At 48.9% G+C, this 16,272-nt stretch overlaps 1 protein-coding gene across 1 annotated transcript in view; it reads left to right on the forward strand.

The window, feature by feature from the left end:
• The first annotated feature begins 412 nt into the window (after nt 1-412).
• Nucleotides 413-16,272, forward strand: part of LOC147673050 (uncharacterized) — a 59,372-nt gene continuing 43,512 nt past the window's right edge. The window contains exon 1 of the mRNA XM_086946730.1: nt 413-1,661. Within this exon, the coding sequence (XP_086802856.1) occupies nt 413-1,661 (1,249 nt within the window). The remainder of the gene's footprint in view (nt 1,662-16,272) is intronic.

The following is a 16,272-nucleotide window of genomic DNA, read 5'->3' on the forward strand; positions in this document are numbered from 1 at the left end:
AGCTGCTCCCTGGTAGGTAAAATCACAGCTGTTGTGAAGCTGTGATGCCCTCGTGGAAGAGGGAAGATGGGCCCACCTGCTCTCCGGTATGTAAAAAACACAGCTCTTATGAAGGTGTAATCGTCTTTAAGACACCTGGCCTTCGGTGCTACCGAACCTGTTGCACTAATGATAGCTAACCCTATGTCAATGGCAAGGAGGTATTTCACCAACAACAGCCCGCTTGTACACAACACAGTAGAAAGCATATTTTGTCTCTGATAACACTTTCTAACAATGATGTTGCCACTCACACAGACTTGTTTTTTGTACAGTTTAATCAGATGTTTTCATCCCATCCATGTTTGATCTTTGCATCCCTTGAACAGAAAGTGCCACCATCTCATGAATGTTTGTTTTGCAGGAACGGAGCATGTTTAATGAGATGGACCACGGAATCCGCACAACTTGCGTTGATCTTGCTAATCTCATGACCTGGGCACATACTCACGGAACTATCTGTGGCCAGATGCCCACCATGGAAAACGTGCAGCGGGTCAGGTCTCGCCAGGGGGACAACACCGTGCTGTGGATATGCGCTGCAGGCCATGCCTACAAATGGTCTTCCCAAGGATCTGTTTTTGGAAGAGTGGAAGACCCTGAAGACATCGGGGAGAGGAACAAGCGGCGCAACTCTTATGGTATGTGGCAGGGGGAGCATGCCACCCCAGCGAAGAAGTATAAGATGGCATCAGAGGGCCAGAATTTGAGGTCCTGCTCCAAGTCCAGCGGTGCAGGCCCAGGGTCGGAGAATGACATGCTGTACGTGGTGTGCAATGCCACGTCTTTCCAGGACCACATGAATGGGCTCCAGCTGCGACATAAAAGCTGCGAGATGGGCCCTGGTGGCATCTGTCCCTGCTCCACGCCCACCTTGCATTGCCAGTATGCTCCATGTTACCGCAAACCCAGCCTTGAGGTGGAAGTATCAGACCACCAAGAAGTCAAGGAAGAAGTGACAGTAGGGGAAATGTGTGAGACCGATGAAGAAGGCCAGATCTCCCATGCAACTGGCAACACCACCGGCGACTCTTGGAGTAAGGATCTCTACTCAGAAGGGGAGCAGCAGGAACTGGAGCAAAGTCAGGGTGGGGCACCAGGCATCGCGACCCGCAGCACTGATCTGGTGCACTCAGGGTCATCTTCACCACTTGCACTAGTACACAAGCCTTCAGGAGATGAAGTGGCCAAAGAGGGTGGTGGCTTCATTGAGCCTGATGGGACTAGCTCAAGTCCAGGCAGTCTGTGTGACATGACCTTCCATAGTGATCCTATCTCCATCAGGTCCACGCCTCAGGATACGACTGCCGCCGAGCAGCCAGCCACAGAGTCTCTGAACGAGTTCCAGTCGCTTATCTCAAGACAATCTGACCACCTTATTGTGGAAGGCGAGTCCGAGACAAGCCAGAATGGACTGGAAGTTACTTGCCATGTTCCATGCTATGACAACTCCAGTGATACCATGCCAGAGCTTGTGGCCCTCAGCCCCACAGAGACAGGGGCCCTGGAGGGGACCCAGGTGGGAACAGCTGACCAAGCGCCAGAACGTCCAAGAAATGGAAGCACCCTAGCCTCAGAGAGCAAGATGACAGAGACAAGCATGGTCTGGGCATCCCAAAAAAGTAAGTTCTAATGTTCATTATGGTCAAATGTCTCTTGTCTCCACAATACTCCACAACCCCTACTTTTTAAGATTTTACTCTAGGTGGATCCCTCCTATATTTTTCACAAGACTCACCATGTAATTGGTCACAGATGAGCAGGCAGTGTGCGCTCCATTGCAAAGAGCTAAAAAGTAGGTCCAGGCAGAGTTTTAACTTCCTCTGAAAAGTCTGTGATGTCTGGATATATCTACTTCAAGAAGGTGGATGGCTTTGCCCGAGGTGAGGTTTGCTGTTTCTAGATTCCAATTTCCTGTAGCCATAGACAGGGCACCCGGGGTCGATCATTATTCCTTCAAGCTTCCCTCACACTTAAGAACGCAATAACTATCCTGGTGGTTCACTTCCACACGCTTTGTGTTAATGCCCACTGGATGTGATCATCAACAAACAGCATAACGTACCCCTCTCTGACGGATAGCACCCCCCAGGCCAAAGAGTTTCAGATCCAGCTTCAGCCAGGGCCTTCTACTGGGGACAGGGGCGGTTTACCATACAATCTCACTGGAAACACACTACACGCATGTCTTTCTGGGCCTGCAACATGTCTGACACACCCTGCCTGCGATGAGGCTTTTGCCTAGTAGCTACTCAAAAGCCAGTTTGACAGTCTGACCATAAATGTTTTCTAGAGGGTCCAGTTGCATACTCTCCAGACATTTCCTTTTTTTCTGGTAGCAGTTCATACCAGCGAACCCAACACCACGTTTCGTCCTTTTGTCACCTATGACTGGCTTCCTCTTAATCACATACGGCACAAATCCCCACCAGTTGTAGCTTACACAGCCAATCAGGCTGACAGTGTGGAGGTGCCATTGTGGCCTCCCAGGATGATCAGTCTCACAGCAGAGAGGTGCAGTTATGCCCTGCCAGGCTGGTCGGGCTCCCAGTATAGAGGTGCAGTTATGTCTCTCCAGACTGATCGGGCTCACAACGGCCTGGTGCCTTATTGATCTTCTGGCTGTGGCCCTACCAGGTAATGGCCCCCCTGTGGCGGAGGGCCTTGCTTGTTTTGGGGCAATCCATGGGACAGTTCTCTGTAGGAACTGTGTAGAGAGACTGGGGTACCCACTAACTTTAAGTGCCAATAAAAGCACATACATCCCTCTGGGTTTTAGGGCTAGCATTTTAACAATAGTGCTAATGCGCTCCGGGGTCAATCTCCTACCCTCTTTGGACAGTAGGTGACCTAAATAAGTGAGCTCCTGTTGACAATTTTGAAATTTAGAAAGGGACACTTTATGTCCATGGTGAGCCAAATGGTGAAACAACTTAACCGTACTGTCTTTGCATCCCTGTTCAGTGTCAGAAGCTATTAGTATGTCATCCACATACTGAAGCAATACATTACCTGGGGAAAGTGTGAGGGAGTCCAATTGGGATTTCAAGGCTGGCTTTATATACTACGGCTCCCAGTATAGTCCTGAGGAGTGCAACAGAATCTAAAGCTTCGGCCAGCTAGGGTAAAACCGTGCAAATGTTGGCTGTCAGGATGAATCGGGATACTAAAGAATGCATTTTTCGAATCAATGACAGGGAAGTATTTAACAGAGGAAGGAATCATTGTTAGAAGGGCAGTAATGTCAGGGACCACCAGGAACTGAGGGACCACTATTTTATTAACTGCGTGCAAATCAATCACAAAACGATAAACATCTGGGTGGTCATCGGGGGAGTCTGGAGATGCTTTTTTCAGAATAGGAAGACTATGACTATTACACACATTCGCCGCTATCTCCTCAGCTACCCCCTACTCAATCAGATCCTGTAGGAAGGGGCTGTCGCGGTTAGCAGCGGAAATGAAACCCAAGAAGAGAACACACAAGCCACTAACCTGAGGTATCTAGCCAGCAGGGACCACAGCGTGACAATATTCTTCCCAATACCCAATAGCACATACCCTCCCTGTGTGAGCCTACACACCAGGGATAGGTAGTACTCCGGGAATGGGGAAGGGTTAGCTAATCAGGGAGGTTGTTGAGAAGACACCCCTCGAAGTCTGGGCAAAGGTCTCAGAGGTCTTCGGATTCACAACAGTTCTAGAAAACACAAGAGCCACTGATTAGATTATGATTTGCTAATACGCCCCATCTGTCTGTTATATGATGGTAAGGAGAACACTTACAGAATGCCCACGCTATGATAGCCTGATTTTCGTTGTCGTTTCTTTCGTGGGCCTCAGTGGTTCTGTAGCTGTTCCACCACAGCACAAACCAATAGGAATACAGGATAGCGTTCCACACCCCCAGGTAGTTAATGTCACTAGTGGCAAGCAAGGCTCGAAGTGTTCCAAAGTCAAAGGAAAATATATAATCTTGTTCCACCAGGGTCAAAGAATAAAGAAACAGGAAGGACCAAACAACAATACTAGCACGGCTGTGCTTTAGTAAGAGGTCCTACCTCTTTATCACGGGAAATGGAACGTCAGCGGCAATCAGTCTTTGGTTCCACGGCGTCCTCCAGCGGGAAGGAAAGCGTCCGCTCACCCTTACACACGGCGTCCTCCAGCGGGAAGGAAAGCGTCCGCTCACCCTTACACACGGCGTCCTCCAGCGGGAAGGAAAGCATCCGCCCACACCTGCACTCTGCGTCCTCCAGCGGGAAGGAAAGCGTCCGCTCACACCTACTCTTACACTCGAGGAATAATCTACACAAGCTCAGCCACAACTACCGGAAGGATTGACAAGCACCCGGCAACATCAGGGGAGTGCTCTTATTGCTGCACGGGAGGTGAGTTCCGGTTCGCCAGGACTCAGGGCGTTCTGGGAGTTGTAGTGCCGCAGCGGTGTCGGCCTTTTCTCACTCTGTATTTACTTCTGTTGGTAATCGCTACAGGGGCGCATCTTTGGACAGGCACTGCTTAGAGCTAATCATATTCGGTCCCATTGCCATGTAAACATCTTCTGGAGAGCAAAAATGGTTGCATGCAACTTTTTCAATAAATCTAAACCCATTACATTTTCTCTACAACTTGATGTCAATTGGAACGGTGAATCCACAGTAAAAGGACCAATATTCAAGGCAAAATGTTTGAAAATGAGGCTCACAACTGGTACACCAGAAAATCCTATGAAACATTATTTTGGCCAGACAGAGGTTCCCCGGGGACAAGCGAACGAGAAACTGAGTTATTCATTGCACCTCTATCCACTAAGAATTTCTTAACTGAGCCTTGCAAATCTCCGGTGACATATGGTCCGGGCTGATGTACAGTTATCTCAACTGGTCCCTCACCCTGCCCCAGGCTGTCCTAGCTGTGGGATACCCCTGTCACCTTGCCCAGATCATAATCATTGTGGTAATAGTGTCTCCCTCGAGGGTCATCAAAATAATTCTAGTCTGTGCGAACATATGTCCTACCCTCCGGAACCCAATCTTGATCACTTTCTTCATGACGCCTTCCACGAGAACCCCGTCCTCTGGGGGCCGCAACTTTCTATAATAAGACCGGACACTCGCTACGCCAGTGCCCCTCCTCCTGCAGTACACACACTGATTCAGCCCTACTGGCGCAGCGTTCCTTCTAGTACGGGATAGCTGCCAGGCCGGACCAGCACCATGCCCCCTTCCATTTCCCCATGACGCCTGCTGCAACAACACCTTCTTCTTCAACTCTTTGTGAGTCTTCTCTACCTTCTCCTTCTCCTAATTCTCTTTCTGTTCATAATACTGTGCCATACTCAATATAACCGAAGGGGAGGATGTCGTCCAAGTGCTCTCCGAAGCCTGCAACCGAGTTGTTATCTCAGGAAGCAGGTTCGTAACAAATCTATTAACAAACAATCCGACAACCCCTTCCATCGACAAATCCTGTCCACTAAAATCTAAAAAGACACCCTTAAACCTGGTGAAGAAATCTGACACACTTCTCGATGGAATAAGAGAGTGCATATACGTAATAATTCGACCAGGCAAAGCTAGTATCTCGGCCTTAGGCTTTTCCCCAGGCTTCCTCTCCTTATCCCATTTTTAAATCTGATCCCAGGTACCACCCAATTCCACGACGTGGTCCTGCGTGTGCACCTGCCTCCAAATGGCGACGGGCACCAGCAGACCAAAGAACATTTCAATATCTGCAAGCGTCATTACAGTTGATGACGCAGCCTCAGTCAATTTCTTATAATGTGCAGTTGAATTGTTTCTAGGGTCAGATAACTGAGTCTTAAGGGACAAAACCTCACTCCTTTTCCACGGAGTGTACACCCATTGTTCTTGGAAACGGGCCTCTATCCTCGGTCTAATAACAGTATTCTACTGATCCCGTAATTCTGGCAATTCAGTGTGTTATATGGGTCGGACTTCCCTCATCGGAAACAGGGGTACTGTCTTCGGGCTCTTTTCAAACAGCCTACCTCAATAAACTACCAACGTTGCAACATTACCGTAAACTTCCTCAGGCGCCATACCAGCAGCATATACATTGTCCCTGATATCATAAATAATCGGAGGCGCTAAAGCGGAGAAAGCACTGTTTCCAAGTCAAGTCAAGTCAAGTCAAAGAATTTGTATAGCGCACTACATACCCAGAGGGTCTGAAGGCGCTTGAGGGGGGTGGGGAATTACTTGTCGAATATCCACGTTTTAAGTTGTTTTCTGAATGCTAGGTGGTTCTGGGTAAGGCGAAGGTAAGTGGGAAGTGAGTTCCAGGTTTTAGCTGCCAGGTAGGAGAAGGATCTACCTCCCATGGTGGTTTTGTTGATGCGAGGTACAGTGGCAAGGGCTTGGTTGGATGATCGTAGCTGGCGGGAGGGGGTGTAGAAGGACAGTCGTGTGTTGAGGCATTCTGGTCCGATTTCGTAGAGTGCTTTGTGTGCGTGGGTTAGGAGCCGGAAAGTGATCCTCTTATTGACGGGAAGCCAGTGGAGGTTTTTCAGGTGGCCAGAGATATGTTCTTTACGTGGGATGTCTAATATGAGCCTGGCTGAGGCGTTTTGGATTCGTTGGAGTTTTTTCTGGAGTTTAGCGGTAGTGCCGGCGTAGAGGGTGTTTCCATAGTCCAGTCGGCTCGTGACCAGAGCGTGGGTGACCGTTTTCCTAGTTTCGGTGGGGATCCAACGAAATGTTTTTTTGAGCATGCGAAGAATGTTGAAGCAGGATGAGGAGACGGCGTTGACTTGTCTGTTCATTGAAAGTGAGGAATCCAGGATGACGCCCAGGTTCCGTCCGTGGTCTGTCGGGATGGGTGTTTTTCCAAGGGCTTCTGGCCACCAAGAGTCGTCCCATGCGGAGGGGGAGGTACCTAAGATGAGGACTTCTGTTTTATCTGAGTTCAGTTTCAGACGGCTGTGTTTCATCCATTCGGCTACTTCTTTCATTCCTTCGTGTAGGTTAGTTTTGGCTGTGCTAGAGTCATTGGTGAGTGATAGGATCAGTTGAGTGTCATCCGCGTAGGAGATGATGTTGAGGTTGTGTTGGCGTGCGATGACCGCGAGGGGGCTCATGTACACGTTGAAGAGGGTGGGGCTGAGTGAAGATCCTTGTGGTACGCCGCAGATGACTTCAGTGGCCTCTGACTTGAATGGTGGAAGGCGGACTCTCTGGGTTCTTCCGGTGAGGAACGAGGTGATCCATTCTAGTGCTTTTCCTTGAATTCCGATGTTTCTGAGTCGCTGTAGAAGAGTGCTATGGCAGACTGTGTCGAAGGCTGCGGAGAGGTCGAGGAGGATGAGGGCGACTGTGTCTCCATTGTCCAGTAGAGTTCGAATGTCGTCTGTTGCTGCGATGAGGGCGGTCTCTGTGCTGTGTTTTGCTCGGAAGCCGGACTGTGAGGAGTCGAGGGATTTGTTGGCTTCGAGGAAGGCGGCGAGCTGGTTGTTGACAGCTTTTTCGATGACTTTGGCCGGGAATGGAAGGAGCGAGATGGGGCGGTAATTTTTGAGTTCGGTGGGGTCCGCTGTGGTTTTTTTTCAGAAGGGCGCTGAGTTCAGCGTGTTTCCAGCTTTCCGGGAAGGTGGCGGAGTTGAAGGAGCAGTTGATGACGTCTCGGAGGTGCGGTGCTATGATGGAGTCTGCTTTGTTGAAGATGTGGTGAGGGCATGGGTCTGTGGGGGATCCTGAGTGGATGGAGTTCATCAGGCGGATGGTGTCCTCAGTGGAGATTGGGTTCCAGTCATAGAGGATGTTCGAGGGGGGTGAAGGTCCAGCAGATGGTTGGGTGGGTTGGTCTCCGGGTTGATTGTCGAAGCTGTTGTGGATGTCTGCAATTTTGTTGTGGAAGAATGAAGCTAGGGAGTCGCAGAGGGCTTGAGAGGGGGTGATGTCGTTAGAGTTGGCCGAGGGATTGGTAAATTCCTTGACGATGTTGAAAAGTTCCTTGCTGTTGTGGGCGTTGTTATCTAGTCGGTCCTTGAAGGCGGTTTTCTTGGCCTTTCGGATCAGTTGGTGGTGTATGCGGGTGGCGTTTTTGAAGGCGTCCTTGGTGCTGGTGGTTGGGTCTTTTTTCCAGGCCTTCTCAAGGGAGCGGCAGAGTTTCTTGGATTTCTTAAGATCATTGTTGAACCATGAGGCCTTCTTGCTGCCAAGTTTGCTTTGTCGTTTTTTCAGTGGTGCTAGGATGTCGGCGCTGTTGGATAGCCTAAGGGTGAGGTTGGTGGCGGCTTGGTCGGGGTTTGAGGAGTGGGTAGGGGCGTTTAGGGCATTTTCCAATCCCTCGGCCAACTCCAACGACATCACACCCTCTCAAGCCCTCTGCGACTCCCTAGCCTCATTCTTCCACAACAAGATTGCAGACATCCACAACAGCTTCGACAACCAACCCGGAGACCAACCCACCCAACCATATGCTGAACACTCTCCCCCCGCGAACACCCTTAACGACTGGAACCCAATCTCCACTGAGGACACCATCCGCCTGATGAACTCCATCCACTCAGGATCACCCACAGACCCATGTCCTCACCACATCTTCAACAAAGCAGACTCCGTCATAGCACCGCACCTCCGAGACGTCATCAACTGCTCCTTCAACTCCGCCACCTTCCCGGAAAACTGGAAACACGCTGAACTCACCGCCCTTCTGAAAAAACCCACAGCGGACCCCACCGAACTCAAAAATTACCGTCCCATCTCGCTCCTTCCATTCCCGGCCAAAGTAATCAAGAAAGCTGTCAACAACCAACTCGCCGCTTTTCTCGAAGCCAACAAATCCCTCGACTCCTCACAATCTGGCTTCCGAGCAAAACACAGCACTGAGACCGCCCTCATCGCAGCAACAGACGACATTCGAACTCTACTGGACAATGGAGACACAGTCGCCCTCATCCTCCTCGACCTCTCTGCAGCATTCGACACAGTCTGCCACAGCACCCTTTTACAACGCCTCAGAAACATCGGAATACAAGGAAAAGCACTTGAATGGATCACCTCGTTCCTCACCGGAAGAACGCAGAGAGTCCGCCTTCCACCATTCAAGTCCGAGGCCTCTGAAGTCATCTGTGGCGTTCCACAAGGATCCTCACTCAGCCCAACCCTCTTCAACGTATACATGAGCCCACTCGCGGCCATCGCCCGCCAACACAACCTCAACATCATCTCTTACGCAGATGACACTCAACTGATCCTTTCTCTCACCAATGACCCCAGCACCGCCAAAACTAACCTACACGAAGGAATGAAAGAAGTTGCCGAATGGATGAAACACAGCCGTCTGAAACTGAACTCAGATAAAACAGAAGTCCTCATCTTAGGTACATCCCCCTCTGCATGGGACGACTCCTGGTGGCCGGAAGCCCTCGGAAAAGCACCCATCCCGACAGACCACGCACGGAACCTAGGCGTCATCCTGGATTCTTCACTCTCAATGAACAGACAAGTCAACGCCGTCTCTTCATCCTGCTTCAACATTCTCCGCATGCTCAAAAAAACATTTAGCTGGATCCCCACCGAAACCAGGAAAACAGTCACCCATGCTCTGGTCACGAGCCGACTGGATTACGGAAACACCCTCTACGCAGGTACTACCACTAAACTCCAGAAGAAACTCCAACGAATCCAAAACGCCTCAGCCAGGATCATATTAGACATCCCGCGCAACGAACACATCTCTGGTCACCTGAAGACCTCCACTGGCTCCCCGTCAATAAGAGAATCACTTTCCGACTGCTAACCCACGCACACAAATCACTCTACGACATCGGACCAGAATGCCTCAACTCACGACTTTCCTTCTACACCCCCTCCCGCCAACTACGTTCTTCCAGCCAAGCCCTCGCCACTGTACCTCGCATCAACAGGACCACCATGGGAGGCAGATCCTTCTCATACCTGGCTGCTAAAACTTGGAACTCACTCCCCACTTACCTTCGCCTTACCCAGAACCACATAGCATTCAGAAAGCAACTTAAAACGTGGATATTTGACAAGTAATCCTCCTCCCCTTCCTAAGCGCCTTGAGACCCTCTGGGTATGTAGTGCGCTATATAAATTACCTGACTTGACTTGACTTCACTTTAGAAGAAGCGATGAGGAGATCTGGTCGATGGTGATTTTGTTCCAGTTTCTTTGCAGAGTTGGTTGGGGGTGGTTGTTGGGTTTGGGCTTGTTGTAGGTAAAGTGAACGCAGCTATGGTCAGTCCAGAGGAGAGCCGTAGTGTGGCTGAAGGAGACATGATTGCTGGAGGTGAAGATAGGGTCGAGGGTGTGACCTGCGATGTGGGTGGGGGAAGTGACCAGTTGTTTAAGTCCGAGGTTGGCGAGGTTGTCCAGAAGGGTGGTGGAGTTGCGGTCGTTGTTCTTTTCAAGGTGAAAATTGAGGTCTCCCAGAAGGATGTAATCTTTGGAGGGGAGAGCGTGTGGAGTGATGAAGTCCGTGATGTCCTCACTAAATTGTGCGCGGGGTCCTGGTGGCCTGTAAAGGAGGGTGCCTCTGAGTGTGGTCTTGGGGTCGATGTGGATCTGGAAGTGAAGGTGTTCAGAGTTGGCGAGATTGACGTCAGAGCTGGTTGAGATGCGGATGGATTTCTTATGGACGATAGCGATTCCTCCTCCTGTGTGGCCGGTACGGTCCTTGCGTATGATCTTATAATCTTCTGGGATGGCAATGGTGATGTCTGGGGCGGAGGAGGCGTTCATCCATGTTTCTGTTAGGAAGGCGACGTCCGGAGAGATGGTGTCTAGTAGATTCCATAGGTCAATGGCGTGCCTGTGGACCGATCGGGTGTTGAGCAAGATGCATTGTAGGTGGTTGGGGTCGGGAATCTGTGGTGTGGTCGTAGCGGAGTTGTTGTCGGTGCCGATGAATTTGCAGGAGTAGCATGAGAAAGGTCCATGGGTGTGTCCAGGAGCGGCTTGGACGCAGTTGGGGGAGCGGCCGGGGTTAAGGGCTAGGAGGGTGGTGGCATCGTAGGTAATGCGGGAGGGCTGGGCAATGCGAGGGCTAGGGGGTCTGGCGCTGGGCGCGGTCCAGGCGCGGACGGGCGTAGACGGGCTTACCTTTGGCGCACCTTCGGCGTGTCCGTAGCGCGTGGACGCTGCGCGTGGGTGCATCTGTCCATAAATGGATAGTGGGGGGGGGCGGAGCGTGGGAGGGTCAGCTTGGGAGGCGGGAGCGGGGAGGAGACACTGGGGCAGGTAAACAAACAACAACAGCAAAATGGCGGTGGGGTAGCGCGATTTCTGCAGTCCCCGCGCTAAAGTTGCCAGATATCAGGAGCACTGATCAGAACAATAATATAAATTATAGCGCTGGAAAAACGCTATTAGTTAAAAGTTAATTATAATTCTTAACAGGAAGAAAAACGAAAAACGATACCAAGCGCTATACAGGAGCGCTATGCAGGGGAGAAGGCAGGCGCTGTGCAGCAGTACACTCTCTGTGGGGTAGGGCTCGAGGAGGAGCGAGTGGGAGCGACCTCTGAGAGCGAGAGTCAGACGGTCACAGGGCAGAGGGGGACGGGGTCTGCAGGTCGATACTAGTGTGTGGGAGGGTCAGCTTGGGAGGCGGGAGCGGGGAGGAGACACTGGGGCAGGTAAACAAACAACAACAGCAAAATGGCGGTGGGGTAGCGCGATTTCTGCAGTCCCCGCGCTAAAGTTGCCAGATATCAGGAGCACTGATCAGAACAATAATATAAATTATAGCGCTGGAAAAACGCTATTAGTTAAAAGTTAATTATAATTCTTAACAGGAAGAAAAACGAAAAACGATACCAAGCGCTATACAGGAGCGCTATGCAGGGGAAAAGGCAGGCGCTGTGCAGCAGTACACTCTCTGTGGGGTAGGGCTCGAGGAGGAGCGAGTGGGAGCGACCTCTGAGAGCGAGAGTCAGACAATCCAATCAATGTAGCCGACATGTGCCTAAGGGGTATACAACCGTTACAACGCAACTTTTACAACGCACTACCATTACATCGCAACTTTTACAACGCAAATACCATTACAATGCATGCCATTACAACGCATGTCATTACATAGCAGATACTATTACAACGCATGCCATTACATCGTAAGTATAGGTAAGTATATTATTTTTATTTTATTTATTTTTTACATTATTTTATTAATTTAATTAATATTAAAAATAAAAAAAAATAGTAATTTATGTATTTTTATAAAATTAATTATATATATTATTTTAAGTAATTTTGGGGTATTTTTAGGTTTTAGGGCTGGGTTTGGTTTTTGGGGTACAGGGGTATTTTTAGGTTTTAGGGCTGGGTTTGGTTTTTGGGGTACAGGGGTATTTTTAGGTTTTAGGGCTGGGTTTGGTTTTTGGGGTACAGGGGTATTTGTAGGTTTTAGGGCTGGGTTTGGTTTTTGGGGTACAGGGGTATTTTTAGGTTTTAGGGCTGGGTTTGGTTTTTGGGGTACAGGGGTATTTTTAGGTTTTAGGGCTGGGTTTGGTTTTTGGGGTACAGGGGTATTTTTAGGTTTTAGGGCTGGGTTTGGTTTTTGGGGTACATGGGTATTTTTAGGTTTTAGGGCTAGGTTTGGTTTTTGGGGTACAGGGGTATTTTTAGGTTTTAGGGCTGGGTTTGGTTTTTGGGGTACAGGGGTATTTTTAGGTTTTAGGGCTGGGTTTGGTTTTTGGGGTACAGGGGTATTTTTAGGTTTTAGGGCTGGGTTTGATTTTTGGGGTACAGGGGTATTTTTAGGTTTTAGGGCTGGGTTTGGTTTTTGGGGTACAGGGGTATTTTTAGGTTTTAGGGCTGGGTTTGGTTTTTGGGGTACAGGGGTATTTTTAGGTTTTAGGGCTGGGTTTGGTTTTTGGGGTACATGGGTATTTTTAGGTTTTAGGGCTGCGTTTGGTTTTTGGGGTACAGGGGTATTTTTAAGTTTTAGGGCTGGGTTTGGTTTTTGGGGTACAGGGGTATTTTTAGGTTTCAGGGCTAGGTTTGGTTTTTGAGGTACAGGGGTATTTTTAGGTTTTAGGGCTGGGTTTGGTTTTTGGGGTACAGGGGTATTTTTAGGTTTTAGGGCTGGGTTTGGTTTTTGGGATAAAGGGGTATTACGACTTTAAATAAATTAAATTAATTAAATTAATTTAATTAATTTTAATTAAATTAATTACAATATTTACAATTATAAAATTAATTGAATTACATTACTTAAATTAAATTAAAATAAATACTTTTTTTTACTTATTTAATTTATTAAAATTAAATAATATTATTTACAATTTTTAAATTAATTAAATTAATTTTATTACATTTTTAAAAAAAAGATATAATTACCTATACTTACGATGTAATGGCATGCGTTGTAATAGTATCTGCTATGTAATATCATGCGTTGTAATGGCATGCATTGTAATGGTACCTGCGTTGTAAAAATTGCGTTGTAACGGTCTGCGTTGTAAAAAAACGCGTTGTAACGTCATATATCCGTGCCTAAGGGCATGCTGCTGCACAAACGGCTTATAATCTCTCATCACACTCCACACATCTTTCGTACTATAGATGGGGTGATGAGCGCACTGAGTGGCCTGATTGGCTACCGCCTTTTTCTCCTCATCTCCCACATCGATCGTATCAATATCCGCCCCAGTCGCTCCCTAGCAGTTGCCCAGTCCCCATCTCCCGATCCACGTACAGGTGTCCCGCTACCCAGAACTGGCGGGGAATTAAGGAATAAGGAAGGAGTAATAACAGAAGGAACACACACCAAAGTCGTCAATGGCTGGGTTGTGGGTGTAAGGGCTGGAGAGAGGAGAGATGTCAACACAATAGGTGTACCAGGGAGACTAACAGTTATCGCAGGCGCAGAAGACAAAGCCATAGAAACGGCAGGAGGCGCGGTGGACAAAGCAGCTGGGTCAGTAACAGAAGAAACAGAAACAACAGGGGCAGAAGAGACAGACGACTGGAGTTGTGGCACAGCAGGGTATATTCTCTGCGGGACATATGGGGGTGGAGGTTGGGTGTCTAATAATTCCTCCACAAATGTATCATTTTCTTCTCGAACCACATAAGTCTTTTTACATTATAATCGAAACTTCCTATCTGTACACTCTATTCCCTTCTCAGTTTTCTCTTTATCATACGCAACAGCTTTCTGAGTCACTGTCTGCATCCTTCCCTTTCGGCCTCCTTTTCTGCTTTCATTCGTCTCTGTTTAGCTTCCTTTTGCCACGTTCTATGGGAATCAAACACCGACTGCCTACTTCTTTTCGCAAACTATTTATACTGCAGGAAATTATGATTTTGCTCATCAAAGTGCCTGTCAGCGGCCACTGCAACTCGGCATTGTCCCTTGTATATTTTTGCCACAATGCACTAAACATAATAGAGCCATGGCCATGCTTAACATACATCTCGAAGTTCGGAGTGCCTTCCGGAGGCGCAGTATGACTCTCTTCCAATCAAGCATCAGCAGAACAACAATGACAACTCCCACAGCAACATTTACTAAGGCAGGGCATTTTCCAAACAAAACGTGTTTGCTATTTATGACGAGCAGATATTTGCAAATATCTTACCAAAGTTGGTCATCAGACCTCACCAAATCCAAATCAAAGTGGTACCCTGTTCACAAAGAACTCAAACAAATTCAAGCGATTGTCCAGAAACGATCCTCAGATCGTACCAAACACAAACCAAAGTGGCGCCATAGCCACAAAACAAAACCAAGGCAAACTCACCTGGTGCACACAGATCAAACAAAGCCATTCTCTACTGCTGATTCTTCAGACAAAACAGTCAGATCCAAGGGTTTCACCATTCAGGACCCCAGTCGGGATAACCACTGGGCGGGGCACCAGCGGGTCATACAGACGGGGCAGCTCTGAGTAGCGGACTCTCTCATGCAGGGATCCCCGGTCTGCCCATCCGACCTGACGTGGCCCCGTCCTCCTCACACGTCCGAGGGTGAGGATGGGTCACCCGATGGAGTCCCTGTTTGGGCGACAACTGGAGGAAGTGATCCGATTAGTGTCACCCTGGTCACTCGTGACCACCTCTCAGCCTTCCATACAAATGAAGAGTCAGTCAGACAGTAGAGAATACAAACCAAAGTTCTTTATTAGTCATACACTCGAGTGGAGTCCAGTCTGACCAGCCTCCTTAGAATGCTGTAGAGGGACTGACGCCCGTCAACATGGTAACACAAGACATGCATTTCCAACACCCCTAAAGACCCGCCTAGACTGAAATATTCCAGTCTGGGTGCTGATTAACAAAGGAGGTACAGGAAGACGAGCTACCATCTTGAGACCGGGTACATGCTATCTTACTTTCAAGGTTACTCTGTCCGTGCCCATCTCTCTGAGAATGGGAGCAGGGCTACCTACTGGGAAAGGCATGTACAGACAGAACGATGTATTCATTAGTGCAGTGAAGCTCAACCTTGAATAATAAAGAGAGACAATTGAGGCTGCTTTTTGCTGAGGCAGACAGTATGGGACAGAAGCTTACTTTCGATCTTAGTACAAAATGGCGGCTGAATACAAAATGGTGAAGCAAATGCTAACTTAACTCACACAATGCTAGAAGGAGTCAGCTAGCGCATTCTCAGTCCAACACCTGTGAGTCTCACTCATTAGACTACGGTTCTGCTCACTGGCTGTGACTCCCACTCCATTGAGCACACTCTCACTGCGCAGCGCTGGATGCATGGGGTCTCTCTCCACTGTCTGCTGTCACTCACCGCGAGACATGGTGTTCCCCCAGATGTTCTGGTATTGACGGTGGGGGACTCCGATGATCTGTCCCCCCACCGGCCTTGAACTCTCCGGGTCAGATGTGCGCTTGCTGAGCACAAGATGGCGGAGTGCTCCTCGGTGCTCTGACTGCATCCCCCCTCTGACCCCACTTAATGGAACTCTGCTCTCATGGTTTTTGGGTCCTGACCTGGGTGCATCTTGCCATTTTGAGATGGTTTCCATCGATGCCCACGACCCGGGTCTGCCATTTTTTTAATTCTTGTCCTTTCCTTTGGTTCATTGGATTCCATCCTGCCGACCTTCAGTCATTTCTCTTACGCTGGACTGCCTTATCTCTTTCTCCCCTTCAGGTCCCCCTCTCACCAATCTCAGCCTCCGACTCTTCTCCCCCACATACCGCTCTCTACCCCTTTTGATTTTTTTTTATTTCCCCGTTAACTCTGTAAATACGTGATATATACTTGTCCAGCTTAATC

The sequence above is a fragment of the Lissotriton vulgaris genome, chromosome 12 (genome assembly GCF_964263255.1).
Source record: "Lissotriton vulgaris chromosome 12, aLisVul1.2, whole genome shotgun sequence".
Lineage (NCBI taxonomy): Eukaryota > Metazoa > Chordata > Amphibia > Caudata > Salamandridae > Lissotriton > Lissotriton vulgaris.